Source organism: Lissotriton helveticus, chromosome 4_1 (genome assembly GCF_964261635.1).
Source record: "Lissotriton helveticus chromosome 4_1, aLisHel1.1, whole genome shotgun sequence".
In the NCBI taxonomy this organism is placed as follows: domain Eukaryota; kingdom Metazoa; phylum Chordata; class Amphibia; order Caudata; family Salamandridae; genus Lissotriton; species Lissotriton helveticus.
In genome coordinates, this window is record NC_136063.1 from 2,099,656,258 (window position 1) to 2,099,672,994 (window position 16,737).

Genomic DNA, 16,737 nt, shown 5'->3' on the forward strand with positions numbered 1-16,737 from the left:
ACTCCAATACAAAACCTGCTATTAAAACTTGTGTCTAGAATGTCACACTAATATCCCACAGAAATGCAGTCATAATTAATCTTTCTGAATGCTCATAATGCAAATGTACTTCATGGGTTTTGCAATACTAGATATAGTATTTAAGAAAATATATTGCTTTGCACCTAGCTAATTTCCTTTCTTTGCAAAATTTGTTTTTTCCCCCAGCCCTTTATGGTTGAGGCCCACCCTTATAGACCGTTTAAGTACATTATTACAGAGAACATGTTTTTATTGCAGTGACAGAATTCTGTGAGATGCTGGGTACAGAACTGTAATGTAAATAGGGTTTGTGCAATTGACCGTGTTTGACAGTATACAGCAGTTTTTGGTTTATATACTGTTATTGCACATTGACAATATTAGGAACACAGAGAAAAAACCATTTTCCCTTAAAGCACAGGTTTTCTGGTTAGAAGTCAAGAAGTGATTATAACAAAGTTCAACTGGCTCTGAGGTGAAAAATGTAGGGCCTTATTTAGAGGTTGTTGGAAAAGTTACTCAGTCACAAATTGGTGGATCTCCTAAACACAGTATTATAAATGGATAATAGTAAATGGCACGTGTGATATGGTGGATGAGGCCATCCACCATGTCTGTGGCTGAGTCCCTTTCTGCAAAATTCTAAACTAAGACTTTTATGGCCTGATTTAGAGTTTGACAAATGGGTTACATTCAAAACAAATGGAGGGAATATCCTGTACGACAAACTGCAAGTTTACTATATCCTATGTCACTTTTGATAAGGAAACTGAGATATCTACCATATGTGAGGAGTAATCTGTCCTCCAAACACTAAATCAGGACCTTAGTCATTAATGGATATTTCATGCCATACTTAATGAAGCCAGTATTATGCCACATCAGTTTCACCCTTTATGACTAAAACAATGCTAAAGAGAAGAAAGAAAAGAGACACATACTCCCCAGCCGAAAGCAAGCACTGTTTTTCATCTTGTTTTACTCGTGGACGACCCAATTTCACTTTGAGCGGAGAGGCAGGTGACTTCTGTGATGAAGGCTGAATGAAATGAGCAAAGAGCTCGGTCTGTTTCAGCAAGAATTCAAATCTTTTAGATCGGTCAGTTTTCTAACATTACAAACAAGAAAAGAAAAAAACATAAACATTCTTCAATAATTGATTCTACAACATAAATTTCCTCACTTACATTCATGTACTAATTCCCACTGTCATAATCTCATACGTACCATTAAGTCGGGTAATAGTAACACCTGATATTTACAGCACTTGAAATGCAAAAAATGTACAACGAAGCAGTATATAACAGCAAGGTATTATTAAAGAAATCTTAAACATGCTATTTTTCATTACGCTGCTGCAAATAGAAAGTAAAAGATGTATCTTTTGATAAAGTTTTTTCCATAGCATACTCCAGTCCCTCCAATTATACAGTAGAACCACTGGTGAGTTTTCACCTATATAGGATTATAGAAGGGTAACTGAATAAAAAATATGTTTTTCCCCTCGAGCTTCACTCTTGTTGTTTATTTTATGTCACTTAGAACCCATCTTTAATTTACATTACATATCCCACTGCTGTCATCGTTTTGCATGAGTAGAGAAGTAAAACATGGCCGCTCCAGCACGCACGTATTAAACCTGATATCCTGCCAATCACCTGCACCACCCTCTGGCTGTCTCACCACCTCCACATTTTAACAAGCATTTGTAATGCAATAGGTCTTGCATTTGCACGAGTTGGAGCTATTGGCACTATATATGAAAATGCCTATTATTTGTGTTTTGAAAACATGCAAGAGGCACAGTTACTGCCAGCCTTGCTTCTCGTAAGCAACGACTATCAGTACAAAGTGCGTGTTTATGCACTGCTTGCAGATTTTTAAAATACATAAATGGTATTGTCATTTACAAAGTAGTCTTTTTAAATTATTCAAGGTCATGTGCAGCCCACCCAAGTAAAACACACATGTACCCCCCATGCAACATCCCTATGATACAATGCTGGTTATGCTGACTCCAATAGAATAGCCCCTATCACTAGGTCGGTGGGCGTGATGGCCGTCTCATAACCTCAGGTAATGCTTTCGGAGGCTGGGGAGGGGTTGCGAGGTATGTCTGGAGCATATGTTTGCATGCGAGAGAGAGCTCTTTTAAGTGAAATGGCATAAGAATTTATTTCTTCTACAAATATCACCTTTTGCAAGTCGATATTCCAGTATCCCTTGTGCAGTTTGCTGCATGCTTCTTAAGTTTTACTGTGAGACAATACGAGGCGACACGAGGAAAGCCGTACCATCTAAGGACAGGAAAAGGGCTGGGACTGGGCCTGAAAAGGGCTAGGAGGGTACCAGAACAACAGTGCAAGTCGATAGAGATAAACTGCAAAACAGACATCTGAATCAGCACTGTGCCACAGCAAAACTTGCTGGCCAGAAAAACATAAAAGTGTCAGGTCAAAACCACCCCAGTGTAAGACAAGGGCCAAAAGTACCCCAGAAATTATACAGATTTGTTTGCAAACGGGTCTGCGGGCGGGAGAGAAGGCACGAACAATAAAGTGTACAGGTCTGAGAAGGCACAGACTGCGGGAGGGGGATGAGGCACAGGAAGAAAATAGTGCTCACAATCTAAAAAAAATACTGTGCAACACTCGAAGTAAAGGGGCCAGTAGCCATGGAAGGATACAAATCAGGACATGGCCATTATAAGGAGGGACTAACAAGCCTAAACTAATCGGAAGGCAGCATTTAAGAATGACAAAGACACACGCCAATGAAAAAGATGGGCAGAGAGTGGGCTGAATTTTCACGGAGATTCCACTCCATATTGAATACTGCATGCCTAGCAAAGCGAGCAGCGCATGCACGCTGTCGCTATAGGCTCGACCTAAAAATGGCACATAGCTCTTTACACCATCCTTAGCGTTATCATCCCTGCCTCTCTCAAGTATTACAAATAACACCACTTCAATGTCTGCACTAAAATCTTTAGGAAGCATATAATACTTACCACATCAGCAAACAAGTTGTCTATTACAGTTTGAAAACTGCAGACACAGAGCCTCTTACAAATGGCATCTGTGTAACTGCCTCAGAAACAACATGCAACAACAATAAATAGTGATATTACCAGCACTATCATGAAGAATAACATCAGAGAAGTCATCAGTGTTGTCATTAGAGATTATGTTGTTTAAAATGTCATGAGTGATAGCATATATAAGGTCATAAGGAATATGTGACATGGGTGCGACTTTTGGTTGGTTTACTTAACAAGAGCTGATGAATATCAGTTGTTTAAGAGTTCTTTAGAAACATAACTGCGTTGTTTTCAGTAAATTTCTGCCTTTTTTTATAACCTAAGCTAACCATACCTTTCTTCAATGAATTTCAGGGATTTTTTGATCAACTACCACATCCAACTGTTTTTGTGCCTCAAACCATATAGCACACAGCCTGCGGCCAACCTGCCACAAGAGGTCAACCCTCGGGCTATGTGCAGCAACAGCTGGCAGTAAGACCTGACCTACTACAAGGCACTGCGCACAACCTGAAGCAGGAGTCCAACTCCTGTTGCGCAAGCCATCTCTCATGCACAGCAGGTATCCACTCCAGCGTCTGCCAAGGAATGCTCCCAACGCTATGCTGGTACCAATTTGCAGAGTGCAGCTAGGTTGACTGCATGGCCTGGCCTACAGCCAGGTGTTGCCTACAGAACTGCAGAATCAGTCAGGTCTTGCAGTGGTTCACCGCAAGGTCTGGCCTACAGCAAGGCCCTGTACCCAACTTACCACAGGCTTCCACCTCCTGCTGCATTGCTTTGCTTGCCCGCCCTTCACCTAAAGCACCCAACACCCTCTGTGCATATCCATGCTCAGTGGAGGATGGGCAAGCACAACTGGTAGTGCATCAAATTATTGCTTAAACAAAAAAGTTTAAATCCTACCTTTGACTGTGCTCAGCGGCGTCGGCCACAGGGCCACAGGGCTAGGACTACAGGCAGGACCTGTGCCCAACAACCCACAAACCTCTAGCAAGGGCCAGCATTTAACTCTGCATAGACACCCAGGTCATCCAGGCCATACATAGCACGGATTAGCCAAGCACAGCTGTATTGCACCAAGTATTTTTTTTTAAACTGCCAAGGATTTGCAAATTCTGAGACCCAAGAGGGGTTCGCTGGATCGAGGGAATTTCAAAGATTCACAAATCCAGCACAGGATTTGCAAATCTTACGATATTTAAAATAATTTTTTATTAATAACTTTAATGATGGGGCTGTCCCTTTGGGGTTCCACACACATAGGCCTGGAGGGTCACTATAGGCTGACCCTGTCACCTTAGGACCCTTTTTGTTCAATTTTTCCTATCCTACTACACAGTGTTGAAAAATGGCTACCGCAAAAAAAACAATATTCTGTAAAATTCAGCATATATGTAGAGGATTCGCAAATCTGCAGCTGGAATTACAAAACCGAAATAGAGGACAGAAGGAAAAAGTTCCCTAGTTCAATTGTGTGTTTTTAGATTTTGTACTTCATACACGAATGTGCAGATTAATAATCCAGATATCTCTAAAATTTAGCCTCCTTATATTCAAACTGGGACATTTTTTAAAAGGTAATTTCCCAAAAACTAAAGAACAGATTTACATGTAAACAAGCAAATGCATTTCCTTGAGTAATAGTCTGTTTGACAGCTGAGCACAAAACTTAGCATGAAGACCCCAAAGCGGATGAAGTATTTTTTGGGAAAGTTTGGTGCATATTCAGGGAATATCGCAAAGTTATTAGCATAACCAAAAATGCCTTTTCAGCGAAAACTCTAACCTAACCAAGTGTACACATCTAACTATATACTGTGTGTGTATATATATATATATATTTTTTTTTAATATATATATATATATATATTTTTTTTTAATATATATATATATATATATATATATATATATATATATATATATATATATATATATATATATATATATATATATATCCTACTGGCGGTCGCCAGTAGTTAGTTATAGTTAGGACCTAGTTTCCATAGGAAATCCGCAACATTCTATTGGGAATAACTTTGGCCCTGGTGGACGAATGTTTGCGAATTTCTCAAAGAAGATGGCTAGGTCCGCTGCGCTCATTCTGTGAAAGTTTTGGGGGGATTGGTGAAGTGGGGGCTGAGATAAAAGGGGGGTCCCAAAACGTGTTTTTCCCATGTTATTTTCCATAGGACGTTTAGACACGGCTACAGCTCGAACGGCTGAATGGATTTATAAGAAATGGGTCGCAGATCACGCTTTTGTTTAAATGGTGTAAATCCGTTCAGTAGTTGCTGAGAAAATTAAAGTTGAAATCAGTTATATATCTATAAGCGAGCACGGGTGCGCGCACCTATGCGGGTGTGCGCGAGCGGCATTGTGATTTGCTGTTTAACGTCTGTCAACATTCGATTCGGAGGAAATCAGGAAGTGTTGTCCGCCATTTTGTTAGTGCGAGTGAATATATAATACAGAACAAAGGGTTAGTACATGGAAAGGGGAGAAGGTAGAGATTGTCTGGCTGGGTAGGTTTTCTAAGGGGGTACAGTATGGACCCTGAACGCGAAAATACCATTTTTTTTTGGGAGAAAACATTTGCGGGGTGCATGCATTCGGTCACGCACCCCTATTTACAAGACTGTGAAAAACTATAGTGGTGAGAATGGAAAGGGAGCAGGGTGGAGAGTGTTTGATTTCGTAGGTTTCTTGAGGGGTTTATTAAGGATGACGAAAGTCTAAAAGTAGCTTTTTTTCGCAAATAAGTTACGAGGTGCGCGCACTCGGTCGCGCACGGCGATCAAAAAACATAAAGAAAGATGGAGATAAATTACGAGTTTGAGTGTTTAGATCTAAGGTGGCTCTTAAAAGAGCCCTTGTGTTAATTGAGTTTTTGCTGAACTTATAAGTAAGTTCCGATGCAGAGTCTCATGTTACAGAGGAAAATTCTATTTCCCTCATCCGTGAAATGAACACCATCTCTCCGATAGATGCCTTCCATGTTGAAACGTAGGTTGTTGTTGTATATAGAACCCATGTTATATTCTCTGAGGAAAGCAGAAACAGATTTATTTACATGTTTCCTTGCTTTCTCAATCTGTGGACAACGTTCATTGGACCAATTCCATTTTTGTCTTTGGCATATATTTGGCAGTTCGGGCTGGACTGTTCCCATGAGGCATAGGGTCAGACTGATTTGCATATGGCCATGTCTGAACTGGGGTGGCGGAGTGAGCTAAAGAACGGTGATGGATTAAACCCAGATCAGTTGACTGGGAGTGAGTGTTTGTATTGTCAACGCTCCGTCCATCACCACCTTTGGTTTTTCTATATATTTGAATACACCAAGACAGTTCGAGGAAAAAGTGACATCAATTGACGAAAGGTGTCTTTTAGAAGCATTTCTAGACCTACACTTGTTAATGTGCCTAGATCATTCCCACCACAGTGCACAATTATCAGGTTAGGTTCAGGGAGATGCGTAAAAGTTTTCACCAATGGTATCAATTGGTGACATCTTAATCCTCTTTGGCCAATCCACGTAATCTGCACATTTGGTAAATCAAGGTTAGAAATTCGTCTGTTTGCAGCATATTTTTCACTCCAGTGAATATAACTGTGTCCTACAAGCCAAACCTTCATTTTCAAGGTAGATGCAGTAGTACTCCGATGGGTTCTTGAAGTGGAATGGCAAGTAGATGGTGAAAGTCACGATAAAAAAAGTGTGTGAGGTTTGGTGTTAAAGAAAAACTGAACATGATTGGTTAATTGATATACTTCAAGATTGAAGACTACGCTGTATGTTATAGTTTTATTACAAACAAATCTTCTATTGGTCTTGGAAAAAAAAGAAATGTAAAACAAGAGTGGATAGGCAGGTGTGTTTGGAGGGAAATTATCCTTTTTGGTTGGATTTAGAACGTTGAGATATGAACTTTTGACCTGTGCCTTCAGGCAGGTGCAGATTGAGCTGTTACCATGGTAACAGCCAGAGAAGGCAGAGGGTGAAGGGTGACCGTTATGTGACTTTGAAAATATTGAAAGGATAACCAACTGAAATGTTAATTTGAATATGAAATTGTGCGGGAACAAATATGATTGGTTGAAGAGACATATATGAGTGTGTATTGACAGAAAATCTATGCCATTATTCTTTGGTTGCAGTGATAGAAGTATTATTGAGAGCTCCGTCAAACGGCTATCGTTGTACAACTATCATTGTTCTACATCTGATAAAGCATTGGTAAAGGTGAGTGTATAACTGTTTGTTTTATGATGTACCGTTCAATGTGGTTTGATCAATATATTTGATTATGTGAGTTACTGTGTCTAAGGAAGCACATTTTTGACTTTGATACAGTTTGATATGTTTTCAACTAATGTTCCATTTTATTACGTCAATGTTTTGGAACATTGTTTCTTTGTAATTATTAGTTTAAAATTACGATTAATTAATGTGATTAAGGATAGTGGAGTTCAGTCATGTTTTGAAGTTATGAGCTACTGTTAGGTCTATGAATTAAATGTTACTGAGAGACGGATCTGCAACGAAATTTGGGGGGGGGAAGGACGATAAAAAATGATTTTTTGTAGGGGGACATGAACGTGTAATCAGTAGGTAGAGTTAAGGTGGAGGGGCTCTTAGAATGGGTATAACAAGTGTGAGGCCTAATTAATATTGAAATGGTTCTTTATAGAGATGTGAAATGTTCAGGTGCGGCTCTGTGTGTATCTGGGATGTGTGTTATCTTGGGCTTCCACAGCAGACGGGAGAGGGGGGGGAGGGGCTGAAGTTCTGTGAAGTTAATGGGGGTTGTGCGCCGTTTCTTCACTTTCTTTCAAGTCTGAATTATAGTTTTGAATGTATTTGTGGAAAACTAAATAAATAGAAAATAAAATGTAATGAAATAGACAGAAGTTAATAAACGTTTGGGAGCGTTTGCACATAATTTGTAAAGTTGGTTACAGATCAAAAAAAAAAGGAATTGGTAGAGTACAGATAATGCAGGTAGAGAGAAAAATAGTTGATTAAATGTGATATTGTCGAAAAAAAGTGGTAATGGTTTTGGTATTTTAAACTTTAAGTTTGGGGAAAAAATTACAGTGCGGTTTGCGGCCGAGGAATGCAGTGGTGGGGGTGGGGTGAGAAGGAGAGGTGTTCCAGTACAATTAAATGAAAAATTGTGACCATGAGGTTGTAGACAGGTTCGTGGAGTATATGCCTTTTATAAATTGATGTAGAAGAGCAAATATATATAGAGGTTTCTGTGTACCACAGTGTGACTCCATTTTCATCTCACTCCTGCTTTCTATATTAGTTGCTTTGTGTTATGTTAGTGTGTGTATGTGTGTATGTGTGCGTTCAGTCTGAGCTAAGGAAGTTTGTTCTGCAGGCAGACACAGTTGTTATAGTGGAGATGAAAGGGTGATAAGTACTGAAATAGGATATAGCGTGTGCTCTGTGGAAGCGAGGGAGCAGTGATTAATACTCTGAGTGAAGCACAACTGCGGCGGAGTTTTGTTACAGTAATAAATAATTTTTTTGCCAGAGGTACGATTGATGCTATGGTTCACAACTCGTAAAGAAAGGGTTGACTGACAGTCACAGGCCAGCGGGTTGAAGTATGAAAAATTCAGGTTGACATAAGAAAACATGAATTGAGTGCAGCTGAGATTATGTAAAACACATGAATACAGTTTTAGTATAAATTATTTCAGTTGTGAATATGGGTTACAAGAGGGAACGTATAAATTTCAAATTTTTATTCAATGATGCAGTGTTTGGAGAGAAAGTTTTTTATTTAATACAAGTAAACATAATCTAAAGAAAATAGTGGGTATAGTTACTAGTTCATAGAACACAAATGATGGAAATGTAGTATGAAGCAAAATGAATATCGTTTAAAAAACATTGTACAGCCCCGCAATCAAATATATTTAATTATATTGCATGCAAGAAGGTGTGTTTTGATTTTAAGTTCAGTAATCATATATGAAAATAGTAATGGTTAAACATCACTTCATTTACAGTTAGTTTACAGCATACGAAGCAGTAACAAGCTTGTTGTTTGGTATTGTGAAAGGAAATGAAAAACGCGCCAAAAGGGAGAATTTGGCTCGATGTGCATGTATGTTATGTGCAGGGACATTCGAAAATCAGTACTCAGAACAACTACTGTATTGATATAATTTTTTGAAAGGTTTCAGTACACAATGTCTCATACAGGTTGATAAGCAATGGTAATATCAGGGTAATCATAAACTTTTTAGTTATGAATAAAAAATCTTTCAATAGGCATAAATTAAAAGGAGCACATGTGTGTGAGGCGGAAATAAGGAGTAGAAAGGGATAATGGTGATAAACCATAAAAAATCATATAAAAAGTCATTGTAACTTTACACATTTCTCAGGGCACATTTAATCATATTTTACGCAGCCTTGGTTCGAGAATATTTTAAATCAGATAAGATGACATAAGGTAGTGATTTGTTGAAATTAGAGCATCATGAAATGTTTTGAACAAAATGGAGGAGGTGTGGAAAAGAAATTAACTCCACTTAACTTAAAAAATTCACACCAGTAGGAAATTACAATGTCCAATGTTAGTAAAGCCAATAGGTCAGTTTATATAAAATATAATAAGAAAAAAAAATAAGAAAAATTAGGAAGGGAAAAAACAGTCAAGATGTCAATGGTTTGCAGAACAGCTATTCTTCCATTGAATAGGCAAAGTAAGTGGCAACTGCTTCTAAAAGAAAGTCATTGTTATCATCCGAAAACAAGTCAGCCATCCAATTGAGAAGAGGAAATGAACATACATGGTCATTAATGACCGGAGCCTCTAGTAGCATCAGAGGAGAACTCGGTGAATTTTCAATGTAGCTGTGTGCCAAGAAATCTTGCGCCGCTGCGAAAATATACCAATGACCCAGAACTCCATGTATCGCTGCAAAGGCCATAATCCCTCCGTCGGAACAAAGCTGTTCATGATCAAGTAACGGATTCATGAGATGATTGTAATTCACTTCAGGAGGTACTGAGTTGCAGAGACATAAGTCCAGGGCCCACATGAAATCACAGCTCAGGCAATGAAATACAGGCTGCACACAGGTGAAATAGGTAAATCGAAATGATAATCCATATGATGCACTCAAAGTCGCGAGTGGCAGAATGCCATACTCGTCAAGCATTCTGTGGCGAAATAGTTGTAAGTGTTCCAGCTCGTTTCCAAAGGCGGGACGGACATCCATTTTGTAATAACGAAAATAGGAATACAAAGGTTGCAGCTGCTGGTAATAGATGAGGATGTCCAGAAACATAGATCAGACAGTATGGAGTGAGAGTAGCAGAATGCCTTTAAATGATTTGGTGCAAAAAAAGCACCAAAGCATTGGTTAGTAGTTGTAAAAAAAATAGTGCAGCTGGAAAGTGGAGGAGCCTTAAAGATTATGAGAGTCACGTTAGAAAATTGTAAAGGAAGGTCACTATTTAATAAGATATGCAGTTTTCTGCGACTGTTAGCTAAGTGACTGAGATATGTTTGTGAACAGATGCTCGGGTAGCTTGATTTTGGGACAATAAGGCTGTTGTTCAAGTCTTGGGATGGAACTTTGAGTTCAAGGCCGTATTTCGCAGCCAGATGCAAACATCAAGGTTCCCATGCGTGGGTGGGTGAAGTTCATTTTTACAGAGAAACATTTGCAGAGTGACTATTTCAGATTAAAGTTTGTCGTTTATTAAAAAGTCATAGTAATTAACATTGCTTGAAAATAAATAATTACTGCTGAGTGTTATGGTAAAATTAGGCATAATAGGAGATACTGGTGTATCATTGAAGACACATGCAACATTACAGCGCTTCATGTTAAACAAGTTATGCAATTGGTAGTGCCTGGATGTGAACGATTATGTGCGGCATTGATATTTTTAACACTGTGGGCCTCATTTATGAAAATTTTGCACCATAGATGCGTTACTTTTTCCTATGTTAAAAGTGACACACCGGCGGCGCAAGGGCTTCATAAATAAGGCTCTGTGTACTTATGACTAGTGGAGAAGTGACGCAATGAAATGATGTTAGGTGAGTGTAGTGTAGTTACGGAACGGAAAACTTTTAAAGAGAGTTACATTTAGTATGGAATAGTTTTTATTTTTTTCACAAACTAACGTATGAGAATATTGTTACAGTGTTAGAGGAACTGTTACTTAAAGTTTGATAAAGATTAGTGAAATTATGGTGTATTTAATATGTGCAGCTAATAATCTGTGAGAAAAGGTAATAGTGCACAGTTTTGTAAATAGGGGTGCGCGATCCAATGCGCGCATCACGTAATTTTTTACGGAGAAAAAAAAAATTTCATTCACGTACAGGGTCTATACTGGACTTCCTGAGAAAACGTACTGGGTTACATAATCTGTACCTTTTGTACGTTTCAAGTTCTAACCTTTTGATCAGTACAATATATTCACTCGCAGTTACAAAATGGCGGCCAATACTTTCTGATTTGCACTGATTCTAATGTTAACAGATGTTAAACAGCAAATGAGAATTCTATAAACTGTATATTTTTGTAATTTTACATAATAGGCAAAATAAGTAAACTTAAAGATCTGAAACGATCTTCAAGTGTCGTCTGCATTTGCAGCATTAAATTTTACTTATAAAGCATGTGAATCACAGTCTTGTAAATAGGGTTGCGCGATCGAGTGCGCGCACCCCGTAACTTTTTTCAGAAAAAAAAAATTTTGTTGTGGCATTCAGGGTCTATAGTGCACTCCCTGAGAAAACTTACTCGCTTAGATAATCTATACCTTTTTCTATTTCCATGTTCTCATCGTTTGTTCGGTAGAATATATGGAGTCGTATTAACAAAATGGCGGCAACACTTCCTTTTTTCCTCCGAATGGAATGTTGAGAGACGTTCAGCAGCTATTTATAATAAATGGTATAAAAAACGGCTACAATGCATGCATATTGTTAAAACGTTAGCGATATTCAGCGATCCAATGCGCGCACCACATAACTGTTTACGTTGAAAAAAAAAGTTTCATTCACGTTCAGGGTCTATACTGGACTTCCTGAGAAAACGTACTGGGTTAGATAATCTGTAACTTTTGTCCTTTTCATGTTCTAACCCTTTGATCAGTACAATATATTCACTCGCAGTTACAAAATGGCGGCCAATACTTTCTGATTTGCACTGATTCTAATGTTAACAGATGTTAAACAGCAAATGAGAATTCTATAAACTGTATATTTTTATAATTTCAAATAATAGGCAAAATAAGTAAACTTAAAGATCTGAAACGATCTTCAAGTGTCGTCTGTATTTCCAGCATTAAATTTTACTTATAAAGCATGTGAATCACAGTCTTGTAAATAGGGTTGCGCGATCGAGTGCGCGCACCCCGTAACTTTTTTTAGAAAAAAAAAATGTTGTTCTTGCGTTCAGGGTCTATAGTGCACTCCCTGAGAAAACGTACTCGGTTAGATAATCTGTGCCTTTTTTTCTTTCCAAGTAGTTACCGTTTGTTCGGTAGAATATATGCAGTCGTATTAACAAAATGGCGGCAACACTTCCTTATTTCCTCCGAATGGAATGTTGAGAGACGTTCAGCAGCTAATTATAATAAATGGTATAAAAAACGGCTGCAATGCATGCATATTGTTAAAAAGTTAGAGATATTCATGCTATACCGAGCTAATGCTCTTAGCTATGTTATCTAGGTTCCATTGGATAACATGACTAAAAACTGCTCAGGGCAGATGTTAACTTTTGGAGATATTCACGCTTAGCGCGAATATCTTCAAAATTGGTAATAGGCGATAGTGATATTAGTGACTGTTTCCAGTTGCTCTCATCTTACAACGCTCACTTTAGGATATCATTAGTGATAATTATTACTGACATGCAAAGTGGCGCACTAGATGGTTGCTATCTGCTACTAGGTGTCGCTAACTGGTGTTAGCGACAGCTACGTAATAGGGAAATAATTTTATCTTCGCTTTGTTGGCACTTGAAGGCAAAAAAGTGGAGATAAACTCCCTTGATAATATGCCCAATTTGGGGGAATTCAGAAAGTGTTGAGCGCCATTATGTTAAAAAACTCCCTGCACATAATGTATATGTATTTACGTAAAAAATATAGAAAGTAAGGTTGTGTAGTAGTGTATATCAAAAATATTGCATGTAGGATACTGGTAATGTATGGTAGATTATATTGTATATAATGATTGATTTAAAAAAAATGGTAGGGGGAAAAATTTGATAAATAAATGTGGTTCACAAAGACATCTTGGGTCTCATTTATGAAGGTCTTGCGTCGCTGGTGCGTTACTTTTAACATGGTAAAAAGTGACGCACCGGTGGTGCAAGGATTTCATAAATAAGGTCCCTTAAACTTAGGCTTTACGATATATATTGGATAGAAAATTAGGGAATGTATATGGTAGGCATCATATTTGGTAAAATGGGTGTATGTTGTGTAATACATATGTGTGTATTATGATAACTAAAATTCAGTTCTGTTTTTTTTTTAAAGAGTGTTTGGTGCTGAAAAGCAACAACCAGAGGTTGAACGTGAGAGTATAGAACCAGAAAATCCTTTTTTACAGGTGAGTTGATACATTTAAAATGATAACTTATTTTGGAAAAGATTATCATAATATGCATGTTTATTTAAAAAATATTAACACTGCTTCTCTTACACATGAGGGTTTTAATTTGTACTTTCAACATGTCTGAACATGCTTGTAGTATATATGTATTTTGAAATACGGTTTTATTGTTAATTGTTACAATCTTTTGATGGGCCGGGTTCATGTGTTATTTTGTATACAGTTTGGGTTCATCTATTCTTTGACTGTAAGAGTTTGCTGTTTACCTTGGTTAATTTGTGCTAAGTCATCATTATCTTTCAACTTTATGCTGTATCATTGGTGTACAGTAATTTTTGAGAAATTATAGAGGTATATTATGACATGGCTGTTGGCGTGATGGACATTTCAGATGCTTTTTTGTGACAGTACTATGTATTTGCATTCTATTATATGCATTTGCACAGGTGTATTATGATGAGGTCAGTTGGGCGCCATCGAGGGAGTAATGGTAGGGCAGGGAGGGAGGGAGGGGGAGGTGTAGGGTAGAGAGATCTAAAATATGGTATATAGATAAATGTAGGAAAGTATATATTTTAATTCATAATTTTTTTTTTACAGTGTATACAGCATCGCATTTTGGAATGTAGTGCACACTGTAAAATTCATTTAAATAATTAAGTTATGTATTTACTACAAATTATCTGTATACTGCTTTTTAGGTCCCTCCAGCAAAGATCTTCCCTCCTTGTCTCCCTGTCGCACCATAATTGCCTCCACGAGTTGCGGCTCATTGTGGTTTTATATGACTATGATGAAATGTTTTACATTAGATGAAATTTACATGATGAGTATGCTGTTAAAGGTAAAAGCAACTGTCTCTGTGGGAAGTAGCAATCGGTTTAGTGAATGTTTAATTGGTATGTTGTGAGTTATTCCTTCAGTTTGCATACAGTTTGAATCACAGTTTATAGTGGTGAAGTTAGAAAATTGATCTCTACAATAAAATTAGAAAGTGTATAAATAGTTCTACAGCACGAAATGCAGAAAGCAAATTTCACAGTGAAATGTGTTTTTATAGCACAATTTTAATTTAAAAAATTAAATAGGAAACTGTTAATGTCTAGGATGAAAGTATCTGTTTTTTAGAAAAATAAAGAGGACGGTCTTATAATAATCAATGAAGTTAATGTCTTTAAAAGTATGAAAGTGTATGTAGTTAAAAGATTACTCAAGGTAATCATTGGTTAACTAATAATAAAAAATATTTAAATTAGTCTTTATATTTTTTTAAAAGGAGAAAGAAGATAGAAAATTAATAAAAAGATGGAAGATTACTGTGAAAATGAGTTTATTAATTTTGAAATGGCAAAAGAAGTCCTAGAAGAATTAATTGAAGGAGTATTTGACGATGAAATTCCAACTGAAAATGAGGACTTTTTGGACAGTACTTTTGATAGTGCATACTTAGAGATGGTGGAAGAAGAGAATTTGGAAGAGCAAAATAGTAATGAAATATCAGATGAAATTATGCTAAATGTGATTCTGGAATAGGAATTATTAAATGAATAAAATTATTTTTGATTAAATAAAAAAAAAATTGAAAATATTATTGTTGTACCGTTAATCAGTATTTTCTTTTTTAGGAATGACAGTAAAAGTTGTGATAAGGTGGATAAAAGATTAAAGTTATAAAAATAAAAAGCATTAGGAACATCGATAATGCTTGAAAGTTAGAATAGTACTTATATCTCTCAAAAATTACATTCATACAATACATGTGTAAGGATAACATAGATATGGAGTGTCACAAATTTAGAAACAATATTCACTATAGGATTTCCTACTCTGACCAGAGACTGTTTCTTTGTTTTTATTCAAGTTATAAAATCAAGCCTTGGTTATAATTTGTATGGTATATGGTAGTAGGGGTCTATAATATTTTTTTACTTTTTTCCAAACAGGTTATCATTAATATCAGAAACATCAATCAGTATGCCGACGAGAAATGAAAAAAGAAAGCTGTATAAAAAGACATACCATTTGAAGAGAAAAGAGGGACAAGATTTACGTAATCAACAAAGGACGGACAAAAACAAGAGTGCTCCTGGTAAGAGCAGTAAGGAAGAGGAAAAGTCAATTGGATAATGTTGCAAAGGAAAAACAGTTTTCAGGATCTACAAGGAGAAATGGACGAAAAAAGAAAACTGTGTTGGAAAAGAGTGGTGAGGAAAATATGTACAGTAAAAGACGTACAAATCAGTTTGCGGAAATAAGGAAACGTATGTTTCATAAGAGAGTTGTTATGAATTTATTACAAAAGGAAAAAGTTTCAAAAAGGAAATCTGCTTTTTATAAGAAAAAAAAGTATATAGAGGAAGTTGTGGATGATGCGTTCGAGACGAAAAAAAAATTGTTTATTTTAGTGCTTAAAAGAATAAATACACTAAATAAGGCAATCAGCGTTTTGAAAGCTAAGAGTAAATGGAAGAGACACATAAATAGAACTAATTTTTGTAAAATCTTTTCTGGTAAATGGATGCATAGTTCAAATTCTGAGCCATTTTTTAATGAAGAGAGTTACTTTCAAAGTAACGATTTGTTGCATGCAGTTGGCACCAGTGGTCGAGCGTATGAAGTGAAGGATGGCTGTCCTATTGAGAAAGAGAAAATTGAGGTGAGAAATACAGAAGGGGAAATAGGTGGACAAGTTTTACAGGGACGTGTTCATGCTCCTGTTTATAGTTGGAATTGTAGCAGTATTTGCAGTGTGCGACAGGATTCAATTGATTTCTTTCTCAATTTCTTACGTAAGTACACTAAGGAAAGTTTAAAAAAAAAATTGTACTGTTGCAAGAATTAGATCGTTGCAGAGTGAAAGAAAAAACGGGTTTGGAAGGACATTCTTTGGCTTGTCTTTCAAAAAAAATATGCCAGAGTGTTTTTCATCACTTTAAGATGTTAGCAGTGCATCATACCAAAATGAGAAAATTAGTCAGAAATATGTATTATGCAAAAAGTCCAGCACTTAAACTTAAAGAGTTAAATAGTGCTCTTTTGCATGGGTCTGTATTAGATGTG

At 36.9% G+C, this 16,737-nt stretch overlaps 1 protein-coding gene across 4 annotated transcripts in view; it reads right to left on the minus strand.

Moving 5' to 3' along the window:
* The window catches only part of SMARCA1 (SNF2 related chromatin remodeling ATPase 1), a 2,556,005-nt gene that overhangs the window by 1,937,248 nt on the left and 602,020 nt on the right, over nt 1–16,737 (minus strand). For all 4 annotated transcript variants that reach the window (XM_078688758.1, XM_078688761.1, XM_078688757.1 and 1 more), the window contains one exon: nt 963–1,129. In XM_078688758.1, the coding sequence (XP_078544884.1) occupies nt 963–1,129 (167 nt within the window). The remainder of the gene's footprint in view (nt 1–962; nt 1,130–16,737) is intronic.